We start from the raw sequence: 15,939 nt of genomic DNA on the forward strand, positions 1-15,939 counted from the left end.
AGTGAGTAGCTTGATCGTATCGTTCGTAAAGAGCTCAAACCATTGCATCCTTGCGTCATCTTTTTTGGTTCTTATCTGGTATTTCTCTTTGTAAGTTTTAGAGCTTATGATCATCTTCATGATAAAATCAAGTTCATCGAAAATGAAGTACATATGCATCTTCTATGATGTTTTTGATGATAGAGTTAATTCCAGATCTTCATTCGTAAAGGTTTCACATCTCTATATCATAGGCATGTCTTTGTTTAGGCTCATCATTTGTAGAGTCTTGTTAACGAAGGGATCAAGATAACCGACAGTTTTTTTTTATGTAACCGACAGTTCCCGATGTATCAAGTCAGATTCCTATCAATGTCCACTATCCAGTAAACCATATGAATAAACAGATAAAAAGGAAGAAGCCAGCGACATCTGGGCATTTTCTTGTCGACGCATGCAGCAAAGTGAATGCAGAAAGGGTTGTGCTACGACGAGATTCGGGCAGAAAGGCTTGCCTGGGACTGAATCGGCCGTGCAATCAGTGTGTGACCGACACAAAACGCAGATACACAGTGAACACACTGCTCATAAGCCACCACCACCGTGGATCTCAGCTATGCGACAAGACAAACAAAATAAAATTTCTCTAGTAGGAGTATAGTATCATGTCACAAATGATTCTTACATTCCATGAAGGATTAGTTAGTTGGTGGCTTTTCCCACCAAATCCAATCGCGACCCAACCCCCCGAATCGGGGAGCTTATTTCCGGTTAAACTACTGCACACCACCACCCTACATCAGTCCATCCAAACAACCAACCCAATATACTGTACTACTTCTACTAATTTAATCATCACATAAACAAGTCAATTCCTCTCGCCTCCGTCTTCGACTTCTTCTTTGGCTCCGTCGTCGTGCTCGGCCCCGGTCAGTTCATGTCGAGCATCCCTTCGTGGAAGGCGGCGATGCGGTCGGGCGTCACGCACTGGGTGATGAGCCGCGCCCCGGGCTTGTGCGCCCACGGCTTCACCAGTATGCACGTCGCGATGTAGTCCAGGTTCGTCAGCGGCACGACGTGCGCCGGCGGCCCCCAGCCGTAGTCCACCTCGGCGAACCCGAGCCGCGTCCAGTCCGACACCAGCAGCGTCCGGTAGTCGGACGTGATCTGGTACGGGTCCACGCCGCCGTCGGCGCCGGCCTCCCCCGTCGCCCACCGCCCGAACTCCGACGGCATCCGCCTCTTCCCGTCCTTGATGATCTTCACCACTTCCGGGATCGTGGAGCCGGACACCTTGCCGGCGGGCGCGGAGACGCGCATGATGTAGTAGCAGTTGCCGTAGAACCCGGCACCGGCGCGCGGGAGCGAGGCGTGCAGGAGGGGGCGCGCGTTCATGGCGAAGCAGAGGTGGACGGTGGAGTCCGGCTCGAAGCCCGCCGCGCGGGTGCGGCTCTGCCACGCCTTGGCCACGAGCACCTCGAACGCCGAGCACCAAGATCCGGTGTGCGACGAGTTGTACTGGGACTTGAAGTGGTTGATGTAGTCCGCGGAGATGTCCATGGCTAGGTACTCGAGCCGCTTGGCGCCCGCGGGGCTCGGCAGGCTGCCGATGACGGCGCCGGCCGGGTCGGGGATGGCCTCGCGGCCCCACTGCGGCTCCACGGTCAAGTCCTCCACGCTGCGGCCGCGGGCGAGCTCCCCGACGGCTGCCATGAACTGCGCGGCGCCCGGGCCGTCGGCGACGGCGTGGCTGAAGCGGAAGCCGACGACGAAGCCGCCGCAGGCGAAGGTGGTGACCTGGACGAGCAGGACGAGCTTCCGCGGGTCCTCCTCCTGGGCGGGGATGGGCGGGAGCAGCTCGTCCTTGGCGATCATGATGGGGTGCTCCAGGTACTCGACGTCCTCGAGCGCGCACCCTGCCGCGGCCTCCGTGAACCAGACGCCGCTGCCGTCGCCGCCGCAGTCGACCTGCAGCAGCCCACCTTCCTCCGTGAACCCGAGGCGGCCGGCGAGCGGGTAGTACTGCACCAGGGCCTGCGCGAGGGCCCGCTCGATTGTCCCCGCCGGGCCGGCGTCACCGCCGTCCCGGTCAGGGGCCGGCTTGAAGACGTGCAGCGACTCGATGAGCGCCATCTGGGTGGGGTAGCGGTCGAGCCAGGAGAGGCGGAGCGGGCCGGCCGGCGTGGGCTCGGCGGGGGTGACCAGGCGCTGCGCCAGCCGCTCGACGGACTTGGCGGCCGCCATGGGTGGGTCGGGGGCAGGAATGCTGCGATGGGGATCGGGGCTGGCGAGAGGGAGAATTGGTTGGCCGGAGGGGAAGCGCGTCGTGGCCGTATTCAATCGGCTGCCTGGCTGGCTCGCTGCTGGTTGCTTTGACTTGGCAGGGGAGGCGGACGCGCGTCGTATTTATAGGGCCGACGTGCGCGGGCGAAAGGGCTCGTGGTGACGAGGATGGGTGTCGGACGAGTGAATGCCGGAAGGTGTCTGGGATGAGTTCTTTTTTTTTCTTGACCGGGATGATATTTTTGCTTGGCTGGGTGGGGTGGGGTGGGGTGGGGGAGAAAGGGCAAAGGACAAAGGTGGTGGAGCGGCGCGGCGCTTTCGTGGCGCTATCCACTCGCAGCCTCGTGTTCCAATCCATAGGATAGGCAGGCTACAGCACGCGCCAGCAGTCGTCCATCAATTATCATGGCACGGGCGCCAGCATCAGCTCGCCACCATCATCGTGGAGTGCTAGGCTGCTAGCTGGTAATGTATCTCTGTCAGTACAGGACTGCATTAGCTGATTAGCAGGTACACGTATGCATGCATGGTGTATTCGAACCGACAGTGGCATGAACTAATTGATCTGTCCATTAATTCAGGCAGGGCTAGTGTCAGCAAAGATCGGTAGAAACAAAAGGTGGTGGGTGCAGCGCCTCCCTGGCCCGGCCCACTTGCAGTCCCGTGTAACACGCGGCCAGCACGCATCAATCAGCTCGCCCTCTTCAACTGCATATTACTCCCTCCATCCCATTAATATAAATTTTTTTTGACACTACACTAATATCAAAAATACTTTTATATTATGGAAGGGGAGAAGTAGCTGGGATGTATATGTTGTATTTCTTCCGTCCTAAAATTTTTGTCTTTTATATCTAGATACGGATGTATCTAATATTAAAATGTGACCTGATACATCTGTATTTAGACAAATTTAAGACAAGAATTTTGAGACGGAGGGAGTACTAGTATTTGCACATCCTTGAACTGATAGATAACCTGCGAGCCTGAACTATCAGTCTGTCTGTTCAGTTTCAAACACATTTAATTAGCGTCCGTCTAATCATCGGTATGCGTCGTCGCCAAGACGGCTTCTCGCCCGGCAAATGACAGGCGGAGTTAACTGTGACGCGTTCCACGGTGAAAACCCACGCGATGCTCCCTCCAGCTCAGGCACGCGACGGCAGCGTACCCGGTCCATGGACCGACGCGGTCCTGACCGGGCGCGTGCTCCGTTTAACTGAGTAATTAACCACTCCTCTTGGCGTGGACGAGAACGAGCGCGAGCTGGTGGCAAATTAACGAACTGCGTAATTACGTACTAATCGCTATTGATGGTGATGTGAGGGGGCCTTGATCCAGAAAAGTAACGATGATGGATGGTGATGGCGATCGACTGTTCTGAGACGAGGACGGACCGACGGATGGGCGAGAGGGACACCAAAACGGAATGCGCGTGAGAGAGAGTGACGCGAAAGAAAAAGTATTGTTATTAATTATAGAAGGTGCTCCAGTGCAGTCCAGTGGCTTGGTTTGGTGCCTGGCCTTACATGGTAGTACTACTCTTTTTGGGGTCGATTTAAATAGTTTATGCGAGCCACATTTTCCTCGAGTTCTCACATCGTTGCACTCTGTATGAAAAGGCATTCGAATCGAAAGCGTTAAAGCAGCAGCCGCGCGTATAGGATACTACTACGACCAAACACTACATACACATGCAGACCACTTTCCGACGGAACTAGATTAAGAGGGGTAAAGCTACAGATTTGTGCTAGCAGTAGATTTTTACATGCGCGCGCTTAGCCAAATTTATCATTAGATTAAAGCCGAAGTGCGGATGATTGCATCCGCCACTTCGCCAACCGTTGCGTTCACGCATCTGCTTCATGTGCTGATGGGAAGCATACACTGAACTTGTACAATGTCGCCTCTGTTCTGTTATGATCGTGTAAGCAGCCACCGAGCAAGTTGCACGGGCATTTGTTTGTTTGCTGGGATCCGGCTGCGAGCTCACCACTCACAGGCGCACCAAACTAGAACTCCCACCAAACCAACCAGTGCATCGATCAGCTTCAACAATACTGTATGTACTACTTTAGTTGGCGAGGGTTTCAGTGTCTCGCACGTATTCTTTTCCATGTTAAACTGCCATACGACCTGTCTCTCTCGTTAAGCTGTCCATCATTAACTAGTGAATCTTAGGGAGACCTCCAGCCCCGATTCTAACAATATGGGGTGGCACGGCGAACCGACGGAATACTCCTTCTAGAATATGGTCTGGACAACGCTATAGAATAGAAGATATTGTTTTCTGCATTTGGGAGATTATTCTGGTTGAAACTGACATTAAACTGATATGAAGTGAGTTGTTGTGTCGTGGAGAGGCACATGGGCTACCCATCAACACATTCAATCGTTTGGATCTTTGTTTCTTCTGTATAGAATACACCCCGGTATGTGCATCAAATTATTAGAAGAGTTGTCAGGTGATTAGAACCACTGAGGAAGCTACAACAAGGCCAGATGGGCCATGGCCGAAACATTGAAGAGCATCAATATAGTTGGACCTTTTGAGGGATAGAAGAGAAAATGTGTTTCCCTTCATCTTGCCCCAGCTCGGCCTGCCCAACAAATTTAACGAAAAAGGGTTTCCCCCCGCTTTTTATATAAAGCAACGAACCAAGTATCCAACATCACAGTACAAAGAGTAATTAAGCCATAGTCATGCTGGAGGCACAACAAGACAAGCCCCAAACAAAGCTAAAGCTAAAAGGACGCTAATCCGTCTCGGGAGGTGGCGGAGGGGGTGGTGGAGGAGGGGCGAAGGCCGATGCCGAAGCTCGAAGACCCGCTATGATGATGTCGATGGTGTTCCGGTCTCTCTGCTTGCTAAGCGGTCTCCAAAGCTGTAAAAGGCCACACAATTTGTAGATAGCATCAGTCACACGCCAAGGAATTACGCGTTCAATGACTAGCTTATTACGGTTGCACCAGAGGGTCCAAGCTAAGGTACCCAATACCACCCACATGGATGGGCGACTAGAGCTGGGGAGCCTAAGTGCCTCCCCAAACAAGTTTGGGAGGTTGTCATGGCACCAGTTGCCCCCAACCACCTCCCGGATGCAACTCCAAAGGAATTGGGCCACCGGACACCGGAAGAAGATGTGATTGCAATCTTCCGGTACCAAGCAAATGGGGCATAGCCCATCCCCAGGGCCATTACGTTTGCGGACCTCCGTACCCGAAGGTAGGCGGCCGCAGACCCGTTGCCAAAGGAAGATGCATGCAGATCTTTAAGGGAAGTTTAATCTCCCAGAGCACCGAGAGTTCCATTGGGCCCGGGGTGGGGACAATCGCCTGATAGAGGGATCTCGTTAAGAAGCGGCCACTTGGCTCGAGGTGCCAAGAAAGGGAATCAGGATCTAGGGAGGGGGTGTAGGGCAATACACTCAAGCATTTCATCCCATTGGCCAAGTTCCACCGCCCCGAAGGTACGGCGAAAGGCAATAGCCCCCAAGTCAGCTAAGGCCACAGCCACGGAGAGCCGTGGGCGGACGCAGATCGCGAACAACGCAGAAAAGCGGTCAGCAAAGGGGCGGGTCCCTGCCCACCGATCTAGCCAGAACAAGGTGCCGGAGCCAGAACCAATTTTAATGGAGGTCCCAATACGCAAAATCGGCATCAGCCGAATCACCGATTGCCGGAATTAGGAACCACCAGTTCTATACGCGAAAGCCAGTGGCTGTCCGCGTAAGTACTTAGCATGGATAATCTCAAGCCACAGGACGCCTTCAGCAGTCTGAATCCGCCAAAGCCATTTGGAGAGGAGGGCAGTATCCATACTCTTTGATGAAATAACCCCAAGACCTCCTTGGTCTTTCGGCTTGCAGATCTCAGACCACTTGACCATGTGGTACTTCTATTTATTGTTTTCTCCCTCCCAGAAAAAAATGGAGAGGAGTTTGGTGACCTCATGGTGGAGGGATTCATGTAAACTATAGAATCCCATGATATACATCAGTAGACTAATAAGGGAGGAATTCATCAGAATCACTCGAGCGGCTTTAGATAGCCACCTCCCCTGCCAAGGCTCCATCCTGGGTTGGATCTTGGTGATTATTGGGCGAAAATCCCTCTCAAGCAGACGAGTGTCACTAAGAGGAACACCAAGGTAGGTGGTCGAAAATGTTCCCAAACGGCAGTTCAAGCGTTTGGCAATTCGCTGAGCTTCCATCGGGGAGTATCCTATGACCATCACCTCACTCTTGGCGAAGTTAATCGTGAGGCCCGACATTTCCTGGAAGCAAAGGATGAGGAACTTTAGATTCTGAATATCCTCATCCGAGCCTTCCACCATCATAATGGTGTCGTCGGCATATTGGAGGTGGGTCAGACCCTCATGTGCAATCAGGTGAGGGCAAATTCCCCTAATATGGCCGGCACGTTTGGCTCGGTCAAGAATCGAGGCGAGGGCATCAACCACAAGGTTGAATAGAAAGGGGGATATCAGGTCCCCCTGTCGGACCCCTTGGCCCGTCAAGAAGTATGGGCCAACCTTCCCGTTTATGTTAACCGCCGTCCGACCACTCGTGACCAACTGCATAACGCGTGCGACCCAGTGGTGATCAAACCCACGTTTGAGCAACACTTCCCGAAGGAAGGACCAGTGGAATGTGTCATAAGCTTTATGGAAGTCGATTTTGAAGAACACCGCGCTGAGGTGTTTCGACTTGACCTCATGAATCATCTCATGGAGGACTAGGACCCCATCGAGAATAAATCAGCCTTTCGTGAAGGCCGATTGGTTGGGGTGATGAATCCGAGGAGCGATAAGGGCCGCCCTAGTGGCGCACCCTTTGGTTAGAGTTCTAAATATCACATTGAGGACTGTGATAGGGAGGAATTGCCTAATGTCCGCCGCACCCGGGGCCTTGGGAATTAAGGAGATAATTCGGTAGTTAAGACAGGATATGTCCAGAGCCCCCCTAGCGAAATCACGGCAGCTCCAGGACGATCTCTTTGACCATCGGCCAGAAAGCCTGGAAAAAGCGGACCCGTAGTCCATCAGGACCCGGCGCCGAGGCCGGGTTCATGGCTTTGACGAAGGCCTCAACTTCCGCTGCATCAAAAGGAGCAAGCAGGGATGCATTTTCTTCTGGGGAGATCTGCTGGTCAGTCGACCAAATGTGGTCTGCTAGAGCGACGCCACCCCGAGGACGCCCCTGAAATAACGACTTATAAAAGTCGTCGACTAAGGAGCGGATTGCTTGAGGCTCCTGGAACAATTTTCCACCCTCCCATAAGAGTGCCCAACCAGTTTTCGGTAGCCCGTGTGCCCATGTTTGTGGCTTAGTTAAATGTCTCAGTTAAGCGTATTGTGGGCTATCTCTCATCATGGAGGTGATGCTTGTTTTGCCCACGTTTTTCGTCACCATCTCAAACTGCTTGAGAGAGGTGATTTGGCAGGCGAAAAAACTGCCCTCTTCAATAAAAAAGGTTGTCCTCTCCCTTCGTCGGCAAGGCCGCGAGTCCTTGCCTTCGCCTACCACTTTGGTGATGGCAGGAGTGGGGAGCCTTGGGAATTTGGCTACGGCCGGTAGACAGGGAGCACAAGCCTTATTTGTCCTTGGGGCATTTGTTCGATGGAGGGGCTAGTGCAAAGTCGGAATATACTGCTTCTGCCCTCCCTTCATCTCGGCGGCACTTCAACCGGTGTTGGAGACGGACGGTTAGCTCTGGTATCTCACCGGTCTTCGGATCCGGCAAGCGGTTGTGTCGTGGGTCGTCACACGACGTCATGCTTGATGTTGTCGACCTGTACAGAAATCTATGATGGTTTCAAGTGGGCCTCGAGGATGGTAGCAAACGGTGATGCACTTCTTCTTCAACCTTGTCGAATGAAAATGGCGGCGCCGGAATCTGGTGAACATGGGGAAGATCTTCACTGACGCAGCACAAAGTCTCGGTCATGCCGCCTGCGGCAGATAGGTTCATCGACTCATTAAGAGCATCTCCAGCCGTTTGGCCCCCCAGGACGCCGAAAAAGCGCCGTCTGGGGCCGAACCGACGTTTACTTTCGCCATGGGGGCGATTGCGTTCCCAGTCGTCGACCCCTAGGTCGCCCTCGAAATAGAGCAAACTCGGCGATCTGATACGAATTTGGCACAAACACCGCGGTTTTTCATTCAAATTTGTACAAAAAACAGAAAAACAAACAAACTACGCCTAGCCAACTACGTTGCGGCCGTCGCACGCCTTCTACATGTCGAGGCGCTTGCAGAACTGGGTATAGTCATCACCGCCGCCCTGTGTCCCGTCGGAGCCGCCGTTGCCCCTACTGCACCCCTGACAATGGTCACCGACACGCAAGGGGTTCGACGGCCCGGGCTCGTCCTTCTCGTCACTGTCGAGGATGACGACGCTGTCCTCCTCGCGTCCGCGGCGTCCGGCCTTGATCTCCGCGTAGGACTGGCGCTGGCGGGCCACCTGCTCCCGGATGTAGTCCGCCTTCGCCCACTTGAGGGCGATCTCGTTGGTGGCAGCCATCTCCGCGTGCTCCGGCTTCACGGGGAGTAGCCTCGGCTCGGTCTTCGGCCGGACTAGGCGAAGGGAATGCGGGGAGGGGCGGCCGCCCTCGTTGATGACGAGGGCACCGCTGCAGGTGCGGTGTCTCCTACGACTCCAGCTTGACGGGGCGGAGCACCGACGACCCAGAGGAGAGTGAGCCCGACGATGAGGAGGTCACCGCCTCCATTCACCGCGGTGTCCAGGAGATGCCACGTCAGCGAGAGAAGGACGGGCGCATCGGGTACTCGAGGCACGGCGTGTTGCCGGTCTCGATGTGGTCGAGGATGGCCTCGAGGGTGCGGCCGGGCATGCCCCACCGTTCGCGCCGCCCGTCGGCGTTGAGTCAGCCGCGGGGGATGATGCCTTTGGTGGAGGCGATCTGGTCTTCGCGGCGGCGGTCGAAGTACATCGTCCACAGCGTGTGGCTGTCGGCGGCGTACCTCGGCTTGTTCCGCTGCTCCTCCATCAGCGATGAATGGATGCAGACGATCTCGGCCCGTCGTTCAGCCCCGGTGGGCGCCGGTGGTACCGGGACGCCGCCGGCGCTCAACTTCCACGAGCCCGACACCCGCATGTCTGGGGACACCGGATAGTCGGCCACGTAGAGGAGGCGCGCCTCGTCCTCGTGGAGATGGCGACGGACGAAGTCGTTCGCCACCGCGGCGTCGCCGGGGTACCGCTCAACCATTTCTCGCCGGTGGGGGAAGAGGGGGAGAGTTGTTTCTGTGGTGAGACGAGGCGAGAGAGAAGGCGAGTTGTGGCGACTGTGGCGTTCACCGGCGGGGAGGTCGGCTTTTATAGCCGAAGTGGGGCGGTGAGAACCTGCATGCCAGGTGACGCGTGGCGGAAGTGGGTGGGACGCGCGTCGTGGCGCCTTCACTGCTCCGCCCATGAGGCATCAATGAAGGCTGACTGGCGCGAAAGCGCGGCAGCCTTGACATTGATTCCTGTGGGATCCGAGGGGATGAGGACGACGAAGCGGCATGTTGCTGACTCAGCGGGCCCATTCCCATTTGGGCCAAAGTCGGGTTCCTCGGTTTCCTCGGCGCCCCCAGCGCGTTGGGTTCGGTCTGGGTCCGTCGGCGCCAGTTTCGGCCCAAACCAGTGAAAAATGGACTCATGGGTGCGCGACTGGGCAGTTTTTTGGTACCGGCGCTAAAAAACAGCGGGAAGGGTGGTGGGCTGTTGGGGGGCGCAGCTGGACCTAGATTTGGGCATATTGGTTGGACCCTTCTTTTTCGAGCGAAGCTATGGTATCGATGGTAATCAACAGTGGACGAAGGTTTGGGCATGGCATAAGGGACTCCAATAATCAAATTTTGTTTTTTTGGGGTACTTTTTTGCAAGGCTTCATGGCTCACATGTTTCTGGTTGTTTCCTTTGATTTCCATGTTGTAAGGGTTCTAATCCTGCTTTGTTTTTAATACAATGTGTGTCATCGCTCAGAAAACATGAAGGTTAAGTTTCACGCAACAAACTACAACCTCCGGATGGTTTCTTGCCCCCCCATGTATTTTAGGTGAGACTTTGACGAGTAGGGCGTTTTGGTAACCGAGCTCCATGGAGCCCTTTATTTTTGAAAAATTCAAAATTCAAACTTTTTGACTTCAAAAAATTCTGAAAATAAATATGTAACTATACACGGATGAAATGCATGTGTGTGTAAAAATTCAAGATGAAATACTTCGAAATGCGACCTATAGAAAAAAAAACAAATTTCTGGACTTTGAGGATGAATAGTAACATGTGTTAAAAGGCCTCAGATTTGTCTTTTTTGCACAGCCTTCATTTCAACGTATTTCGTCCTAAAAATTTACACACATATGTGTTATGCCTCCATGTATATCTGTAATTTTTTTCAGATTTTTTTGAATTGTAAAAATATGAATTTTCATGATTTTTGTGTTTTTCAAAAACCGGCCTCCATGGAGGCCGAGCTCCAAAAGGCATTTTCCTCTATATAATTAATAAATTATAAAGTATGTGCTACAAAAAATATATTGTTGGATTTGTATTCGAAAGAGCTTTACTGTATAATTTTTATGATATATAGTTTTCATTTTATTAGTTAAATTTATAGTTTAAATTTAAAATTGAAATAAAGAGGGCTTAATAAACCTAGACGGAGGAAGTAGCTCACAAGCCGGGTGCTTGTCGCCAGTTGATCTCAGTTGCATCCAAAAGTTGGGATTGGCCCTGTTGTTCAAGGGATATGAAGAAAACCTGCATCACTCCCCTCCAGGTGAGTGGTTGTAAGATTGAGGAGAGTGCAGACAAAGAACAACATAATTTGTGAATATAAACCTTACACATGAAGAATCGCTACAACTTTGTTTATGTCCACTAGTTAGCATGCACGTGCAACACTTGTATTTTTTAAAAACAAAATACATGTTCATCCTAGTTAATGCATAAACATTAAAATAAAAATATAGTGATGCACTACTCAGAAATATTACACAATCAATGGCTGATAATAATGTATTAATAATGAATTAACATTTTTCATTTAGCGGATGAATATTGAATTTATTTGTTGTATTGAAGGGAGGATATTTTCTTTTTTTTAAGACGGGAGGATATTTCCTTTGCGGAGAAGAGTAACTAACCTATCCAAACTTCTGATACAAAAAGTATATACAAATTTCCAACAACTGAAAAAGCTGGACAATGATAATAAAAAAATTGTTGTTATTGTTGCAAGGACATGACTCATCATGAAATAAAGAAATAGGAACATCGTGCGTTCCATTTTCCCAAAGAACAGAATATGAATGTTTCAATAAAACTATATTTTCTGAATTTGCATATAGACGTTCTGTTTGTTTATAAAATATTCATTTAACAATGCAAAAAAAAAATTTAGGCTATGTTGTTGACTTTGATTCATCCAGTTTTCCATGAAAACAAATCACTCAAAAGGATCAAAAGGCCAAAGCTGTTGTCTTTTTTTTTCTGCTGAGCGACACAACCTGCACCTGATCAGGCCCTAGGTGTCGGCGTCCTGGGAACGGGGGTCCCCAGGCTTGCATGCCTGCGGCCCGAGGCGTGGCTAAGCCAGCAGGCCGTATGGCCCATATTCATCAATAAGGCATCCAAGACCCTCGCGAGGGGCCAAGCCTCGCGAGGCGGACGACGCAAGACCTCCTCTAGAGTGGCCTAGTCAGGCAGGCTCACGAGGAGCGGAGATGTCAAGGGAAGGCAAACCTCACGAGGCCCTCGTGACGTGAGCCATGACGATCGGCACCAGGCGGGCGCCAGCACGCACAGCGTCCTTGTTTCCCCTTTGATGCTAAGGAGACCTGCGCATGCAAAGAGTACCGAGGCATCAGGAAAAGGTTGCCATATCAGTGCAACAAGACCAGGACCAGAAGGACGGCAGGACGGAGGTCATCGTGGAGCCCAAGATGACGTCACCACCAGAGCCTTTGGCAGACGAAGACCACTTTTGTCAGGATGGCTTGTACTAGCTGTCCCCCTTCAAATTAGCCCGCCGTTGTTGGCTCTCTTCCAGCTCAATATTTGGGAAGAGGATCAGGGCATATATAAGTAGAGCTAGCCACCACCGAAGAGAAGAAGGAGGAGAGAGATCACTCTCACTCACACAAGTTAGCCAAGCACAAGAACACCTCAACCTGAGGAGGGTGTTCTTCCCATTGTATTGTTCATCATCAGCCCTAGAGGCAATCCACCACCACCACACTGGAGTAGGGTATTACACCACAACGATGGTCCGAACCAGTATAAATCTTGTGCCTTTTTATGTTGCGAGTTTGTTGAGTTCGTCCGCGAGATCTTAGCGAGCTAGGGCGTAGATCGGTGGGAGGAAAAGAGTTCGCACGCACCCCAGTGTTCGAAGCTTAAGGGTTTGTCGGAACCCCACATCCGACATTTGGCGCGCTAGGTAGGGATGCGCCGTAGCTTCTCATCCGACAATCGACTCGCAGACGCTCCGCGGCCGCGATGTCCAAGGACCCAAGAGCTGACTCCGACCGCTGGGCAGCCTGGCCGGCCCGGTCGGCGCCGCCCGCCTACGAAGACCTCAACCCCGCGCTCCAGGAGGCACGAGCGCCGTCCAATCCGGTGGGGCGCGGGCGACGCGGCGGGGCGTCATCCACCCTCACCCCACGACAAGTAAGGGACGCTGCCAGAGCAGCAAGCCACGACGCGGCGACGGCGCCGCACTCACGACGGGAACAAGAAAACACGCGGGCAACACTCAATGTGGCAAGGGAGCTGCTGCATTGCCGGCTGATGGAAAGCGGCCGGGACACACTGCTGGAACGCGTCGCCGAGCTGCTGGACGCGGCGGCCTCGGGAGCCCCGCCCTTCTGTCATCAGCTTCCTCCCTAGGCCGCTGCGGGGATTCTCGGCGGGCCACGCCGCCACCACGCACCGTCAGGTGCGCCAGGGGGCTTCGTCAACACCAGCATGACCGGCGGCACCGGGGGCTCTGCCGCCCCCATGCCGCCCGCAACAAGCATGAGCAGAAGCGTCGCCTTCCATGGCCCAAGTGGGACGCCATGCTATCACCCCCAAGACGTCACGCTGGGCCGGACGACATGGAGTGTGGGGCACCCCGGCGAGGTGTTCGGGGTGACGGCCCCCGAAGCCCACGTGCCCCGCATGACGGACCAGGAGTACACGCCGGAGGACGACCTAGGCTCATTCGTTGGAGAAGATTGGGAAGAAGGGACGCTAGGAGTCAAAGCCTTCCAGGAGCTGCCGAAGAACCACCACGACCGCGTGTGCGATGACCACTACAGGGTACCCTAATCCCGCTTACGCTAACCATGAGTCGCAGGAGGAGTAGGTCATAGCAGCAGCAGGCGGCCCTAGCTCAACGGCCCCCTGGCAGCGGGAGGATCGCGTTGGGGGCTGCAGGAGAGGGGTCGGGAGCCAGGCCCCTCCCAAAAGCGCGCAAGGCCAGGGGATACCCGGAGGTAGGCCCTGTGCTGGGGAGGCTTCAACGACCCTTCCCCCGGCAGAGGACCTGTGGTCGCCGAGGGAACCACTGGCGTCCCCTGTCCCTCTTTTGTGTCGTCCTGGTGACCGGTCGGCATAGAGGAGGTCAAGGGCGGCGCAAGGCGGGTGTCGGTGTCAAAACCGGCAGATCTCGGGCAGGGGGTCCCGAACTGCGCGTCTAGGCTGGATGGTAATAGGAGGCAGGGGACACGATGTTTTACCCAGGTTCAGGCCCTCTTGATGGTGGTAAAACCCTACGTCCTGCTTGATTTATATTGATGATATGGCTAGTACAAGAGTAGATCTACCACGAGATCAGAGAGGTTAAACCCTAGAAGCTAGCCTATGGTATGATTGTATGTTGTGATTGTTGTCCTACGGACTAAAACCCTTCGGTTTATGTAGACACCGGAGAGGGTTAGGGTTACACAAGGTCGGTTACAAAGGAGGAGATATCCATATCCGTATTGCCTAGCTTGCCTTTCACGCCAAGTAGAGTCCCATCCGGACACGAGACGAAGTCTTCAATCTTGTATCTTCATAGTCCAACAGTCTGGCCAAAGGATATAGTCCGGCTGTCCGGAGACCCCCTAATCCAGGACTCCCTCAGTAGCCCCTGAACCAGGCTTCAATGACGATGAGTTCGGCACGCAGTATTGTCTTCGGCATTGCAAGGCGGGTTCCTTCTCTGAATACATCACAGAAGAATTTGAATACGAGGATAGCGTCCGACCCTGCAAAATAAGTTCCACATTCGACCGTAGAGAGAATAATATTTTCGCAGATCTAATTTTCTAGCTTGTTTCGGCAGCATGACGTTATGTCATGGCCCGATGATTATTCGAACCGTTTTTCTTCAACCAGCTCCACACATAACGCGAGGCGGTTTCTTGACACGCTTGTCAAAGCAGAGATCGTGTTCCCCCAATTACGGGATTCTCATTAATGCGGTCATGGGTAACCCAACCGTGTCTAGGACTCCTAGATTATAGGCAAGTCCTAAACGGCTACGGAGAGGACGCTTGGTATTCACCCTCTTTATAAAGGGACAAGGTTTTCACTTTTTCCCTCTCGTGCTCAATCGAACCCTTCCCCCGCCTCGAGTTCCAACACCCAAAGCCCAGGTTAGGTGCTCCGGATCTTCAATCATGTCTGGATCCAGCCTTCAAGGCCGATGGATGCCCTCCTCCGTGACGGAAGAGGACATGAAGAAGTTGAGGGAGGCCAGATACCTGACCGCCGAGGTTTCGCATCGGCTTCCTGCTCGAGGGCAGGTTGTCCCTACTCCTGAACCCAACGAGAACGTCTTGTTCGTCTCCCACTTCCTCCGAGGCCTAGGCCTCACTCTGGATCCCTTTGTCAGGGGTTTGATGTTCTATTACGGGCTAGATTTCCACGATCTAGCTCCGGACTCCTTTCTCCACATCTCGACATTTATTGTCGTGTGTGAGGCCTTCCTCCGCATTACCCCTCACTTCGGCCTGTGGCTCAAGACCTTTGAAGTGAAGCCGAAGATGATCGAGGGGCAACATGCAGCATGCGGAGGTGCATCAATAGGCAAGATGGCAGGAGCTCCATGACCGAAAGGTTCCTTTCCAGAGGTGTCCGGATTATGGCAACGAGAGTGGTTTTACGTCACGGCTCCTAGAAGTGCCAAGTGGGCGGCTGCCCCCGCTTTCCGCTCGGGCCCCCCACCACGATTAATGTCATGGATTAGCAGAGGTCTGAGCTGGGGTCCAGCCAAGGACGTGCCTATACTGCAAAGCCGCATTCGAGATCTCTTCGAGGGAGATTTTAATTTGGTTGTGGTAGTACAAGTTATGCTGGTTCGTCAAGTCCAGCCTTGCAAACGCCGGCCCCTTCGCTTGTGGGAGTTCAACCCAGAAGGACCGCGTGCCATTCAAAGTTTCCTCGGCCTGACGCACGAGGAGATGTACAAGTCATTCTTTGGACCTCAAATAGAGTGTCCGGATACTACCGAGGACGTGGGCCTGAGCAGTAACCGCGCCGCCGAACAAGTAAGAAATCCTCTAGCCGAACACACTGTCCTTTATTCATCATGAAGTTATTTCTGAGAGTTCGCTCTTTGACCAGGACTGGCTAACAAAGGCGAAGATGATTCGGTGTTTGACCAGGGAAGTTCGGAAAATCCGGTATTGGAAAAGA

General features: G+C 53.2%; 1 protein-coding gene across 1 annotated transcript; it reads right to left on the bottom strand.

The window, feature by feature from the left end:
- Positions 1-608: 608 nt before the first annotated feature.
- Positions 609-2,367, bottom strand: LOC100136957 (acyl transferase 7). Its single transcript, XM_044483198.1, has one exon. It carries the CDS (start codon positions 2,221-2,223, stop codon positions 910-912), a length of 1,314 nt encoding a protein of 437 aa, XP_044339133.1. The 5' UTR covers positions 2,224-2,367; the 3' UTR covers positions 609-909.
- Positions 2,368-15,939: the final 13,572 nt, after the last annotated feature.

Source organism: Triticum aestivum, chromosome 3A (genome assembly GCF_018294505.1).
Source record: "Triticum aestivum cultivar Chinese Spring chromosome 3A, IWGSC CS RefSeq v2.1, whole genome shotgun sequence".
Classification (NCBI taxonomy): Eukaryota; Viridiplantae; Streptophyta; class Magnoliopsida; order Poales; family Poaceae; genus Triticum; species Triticum aestivum.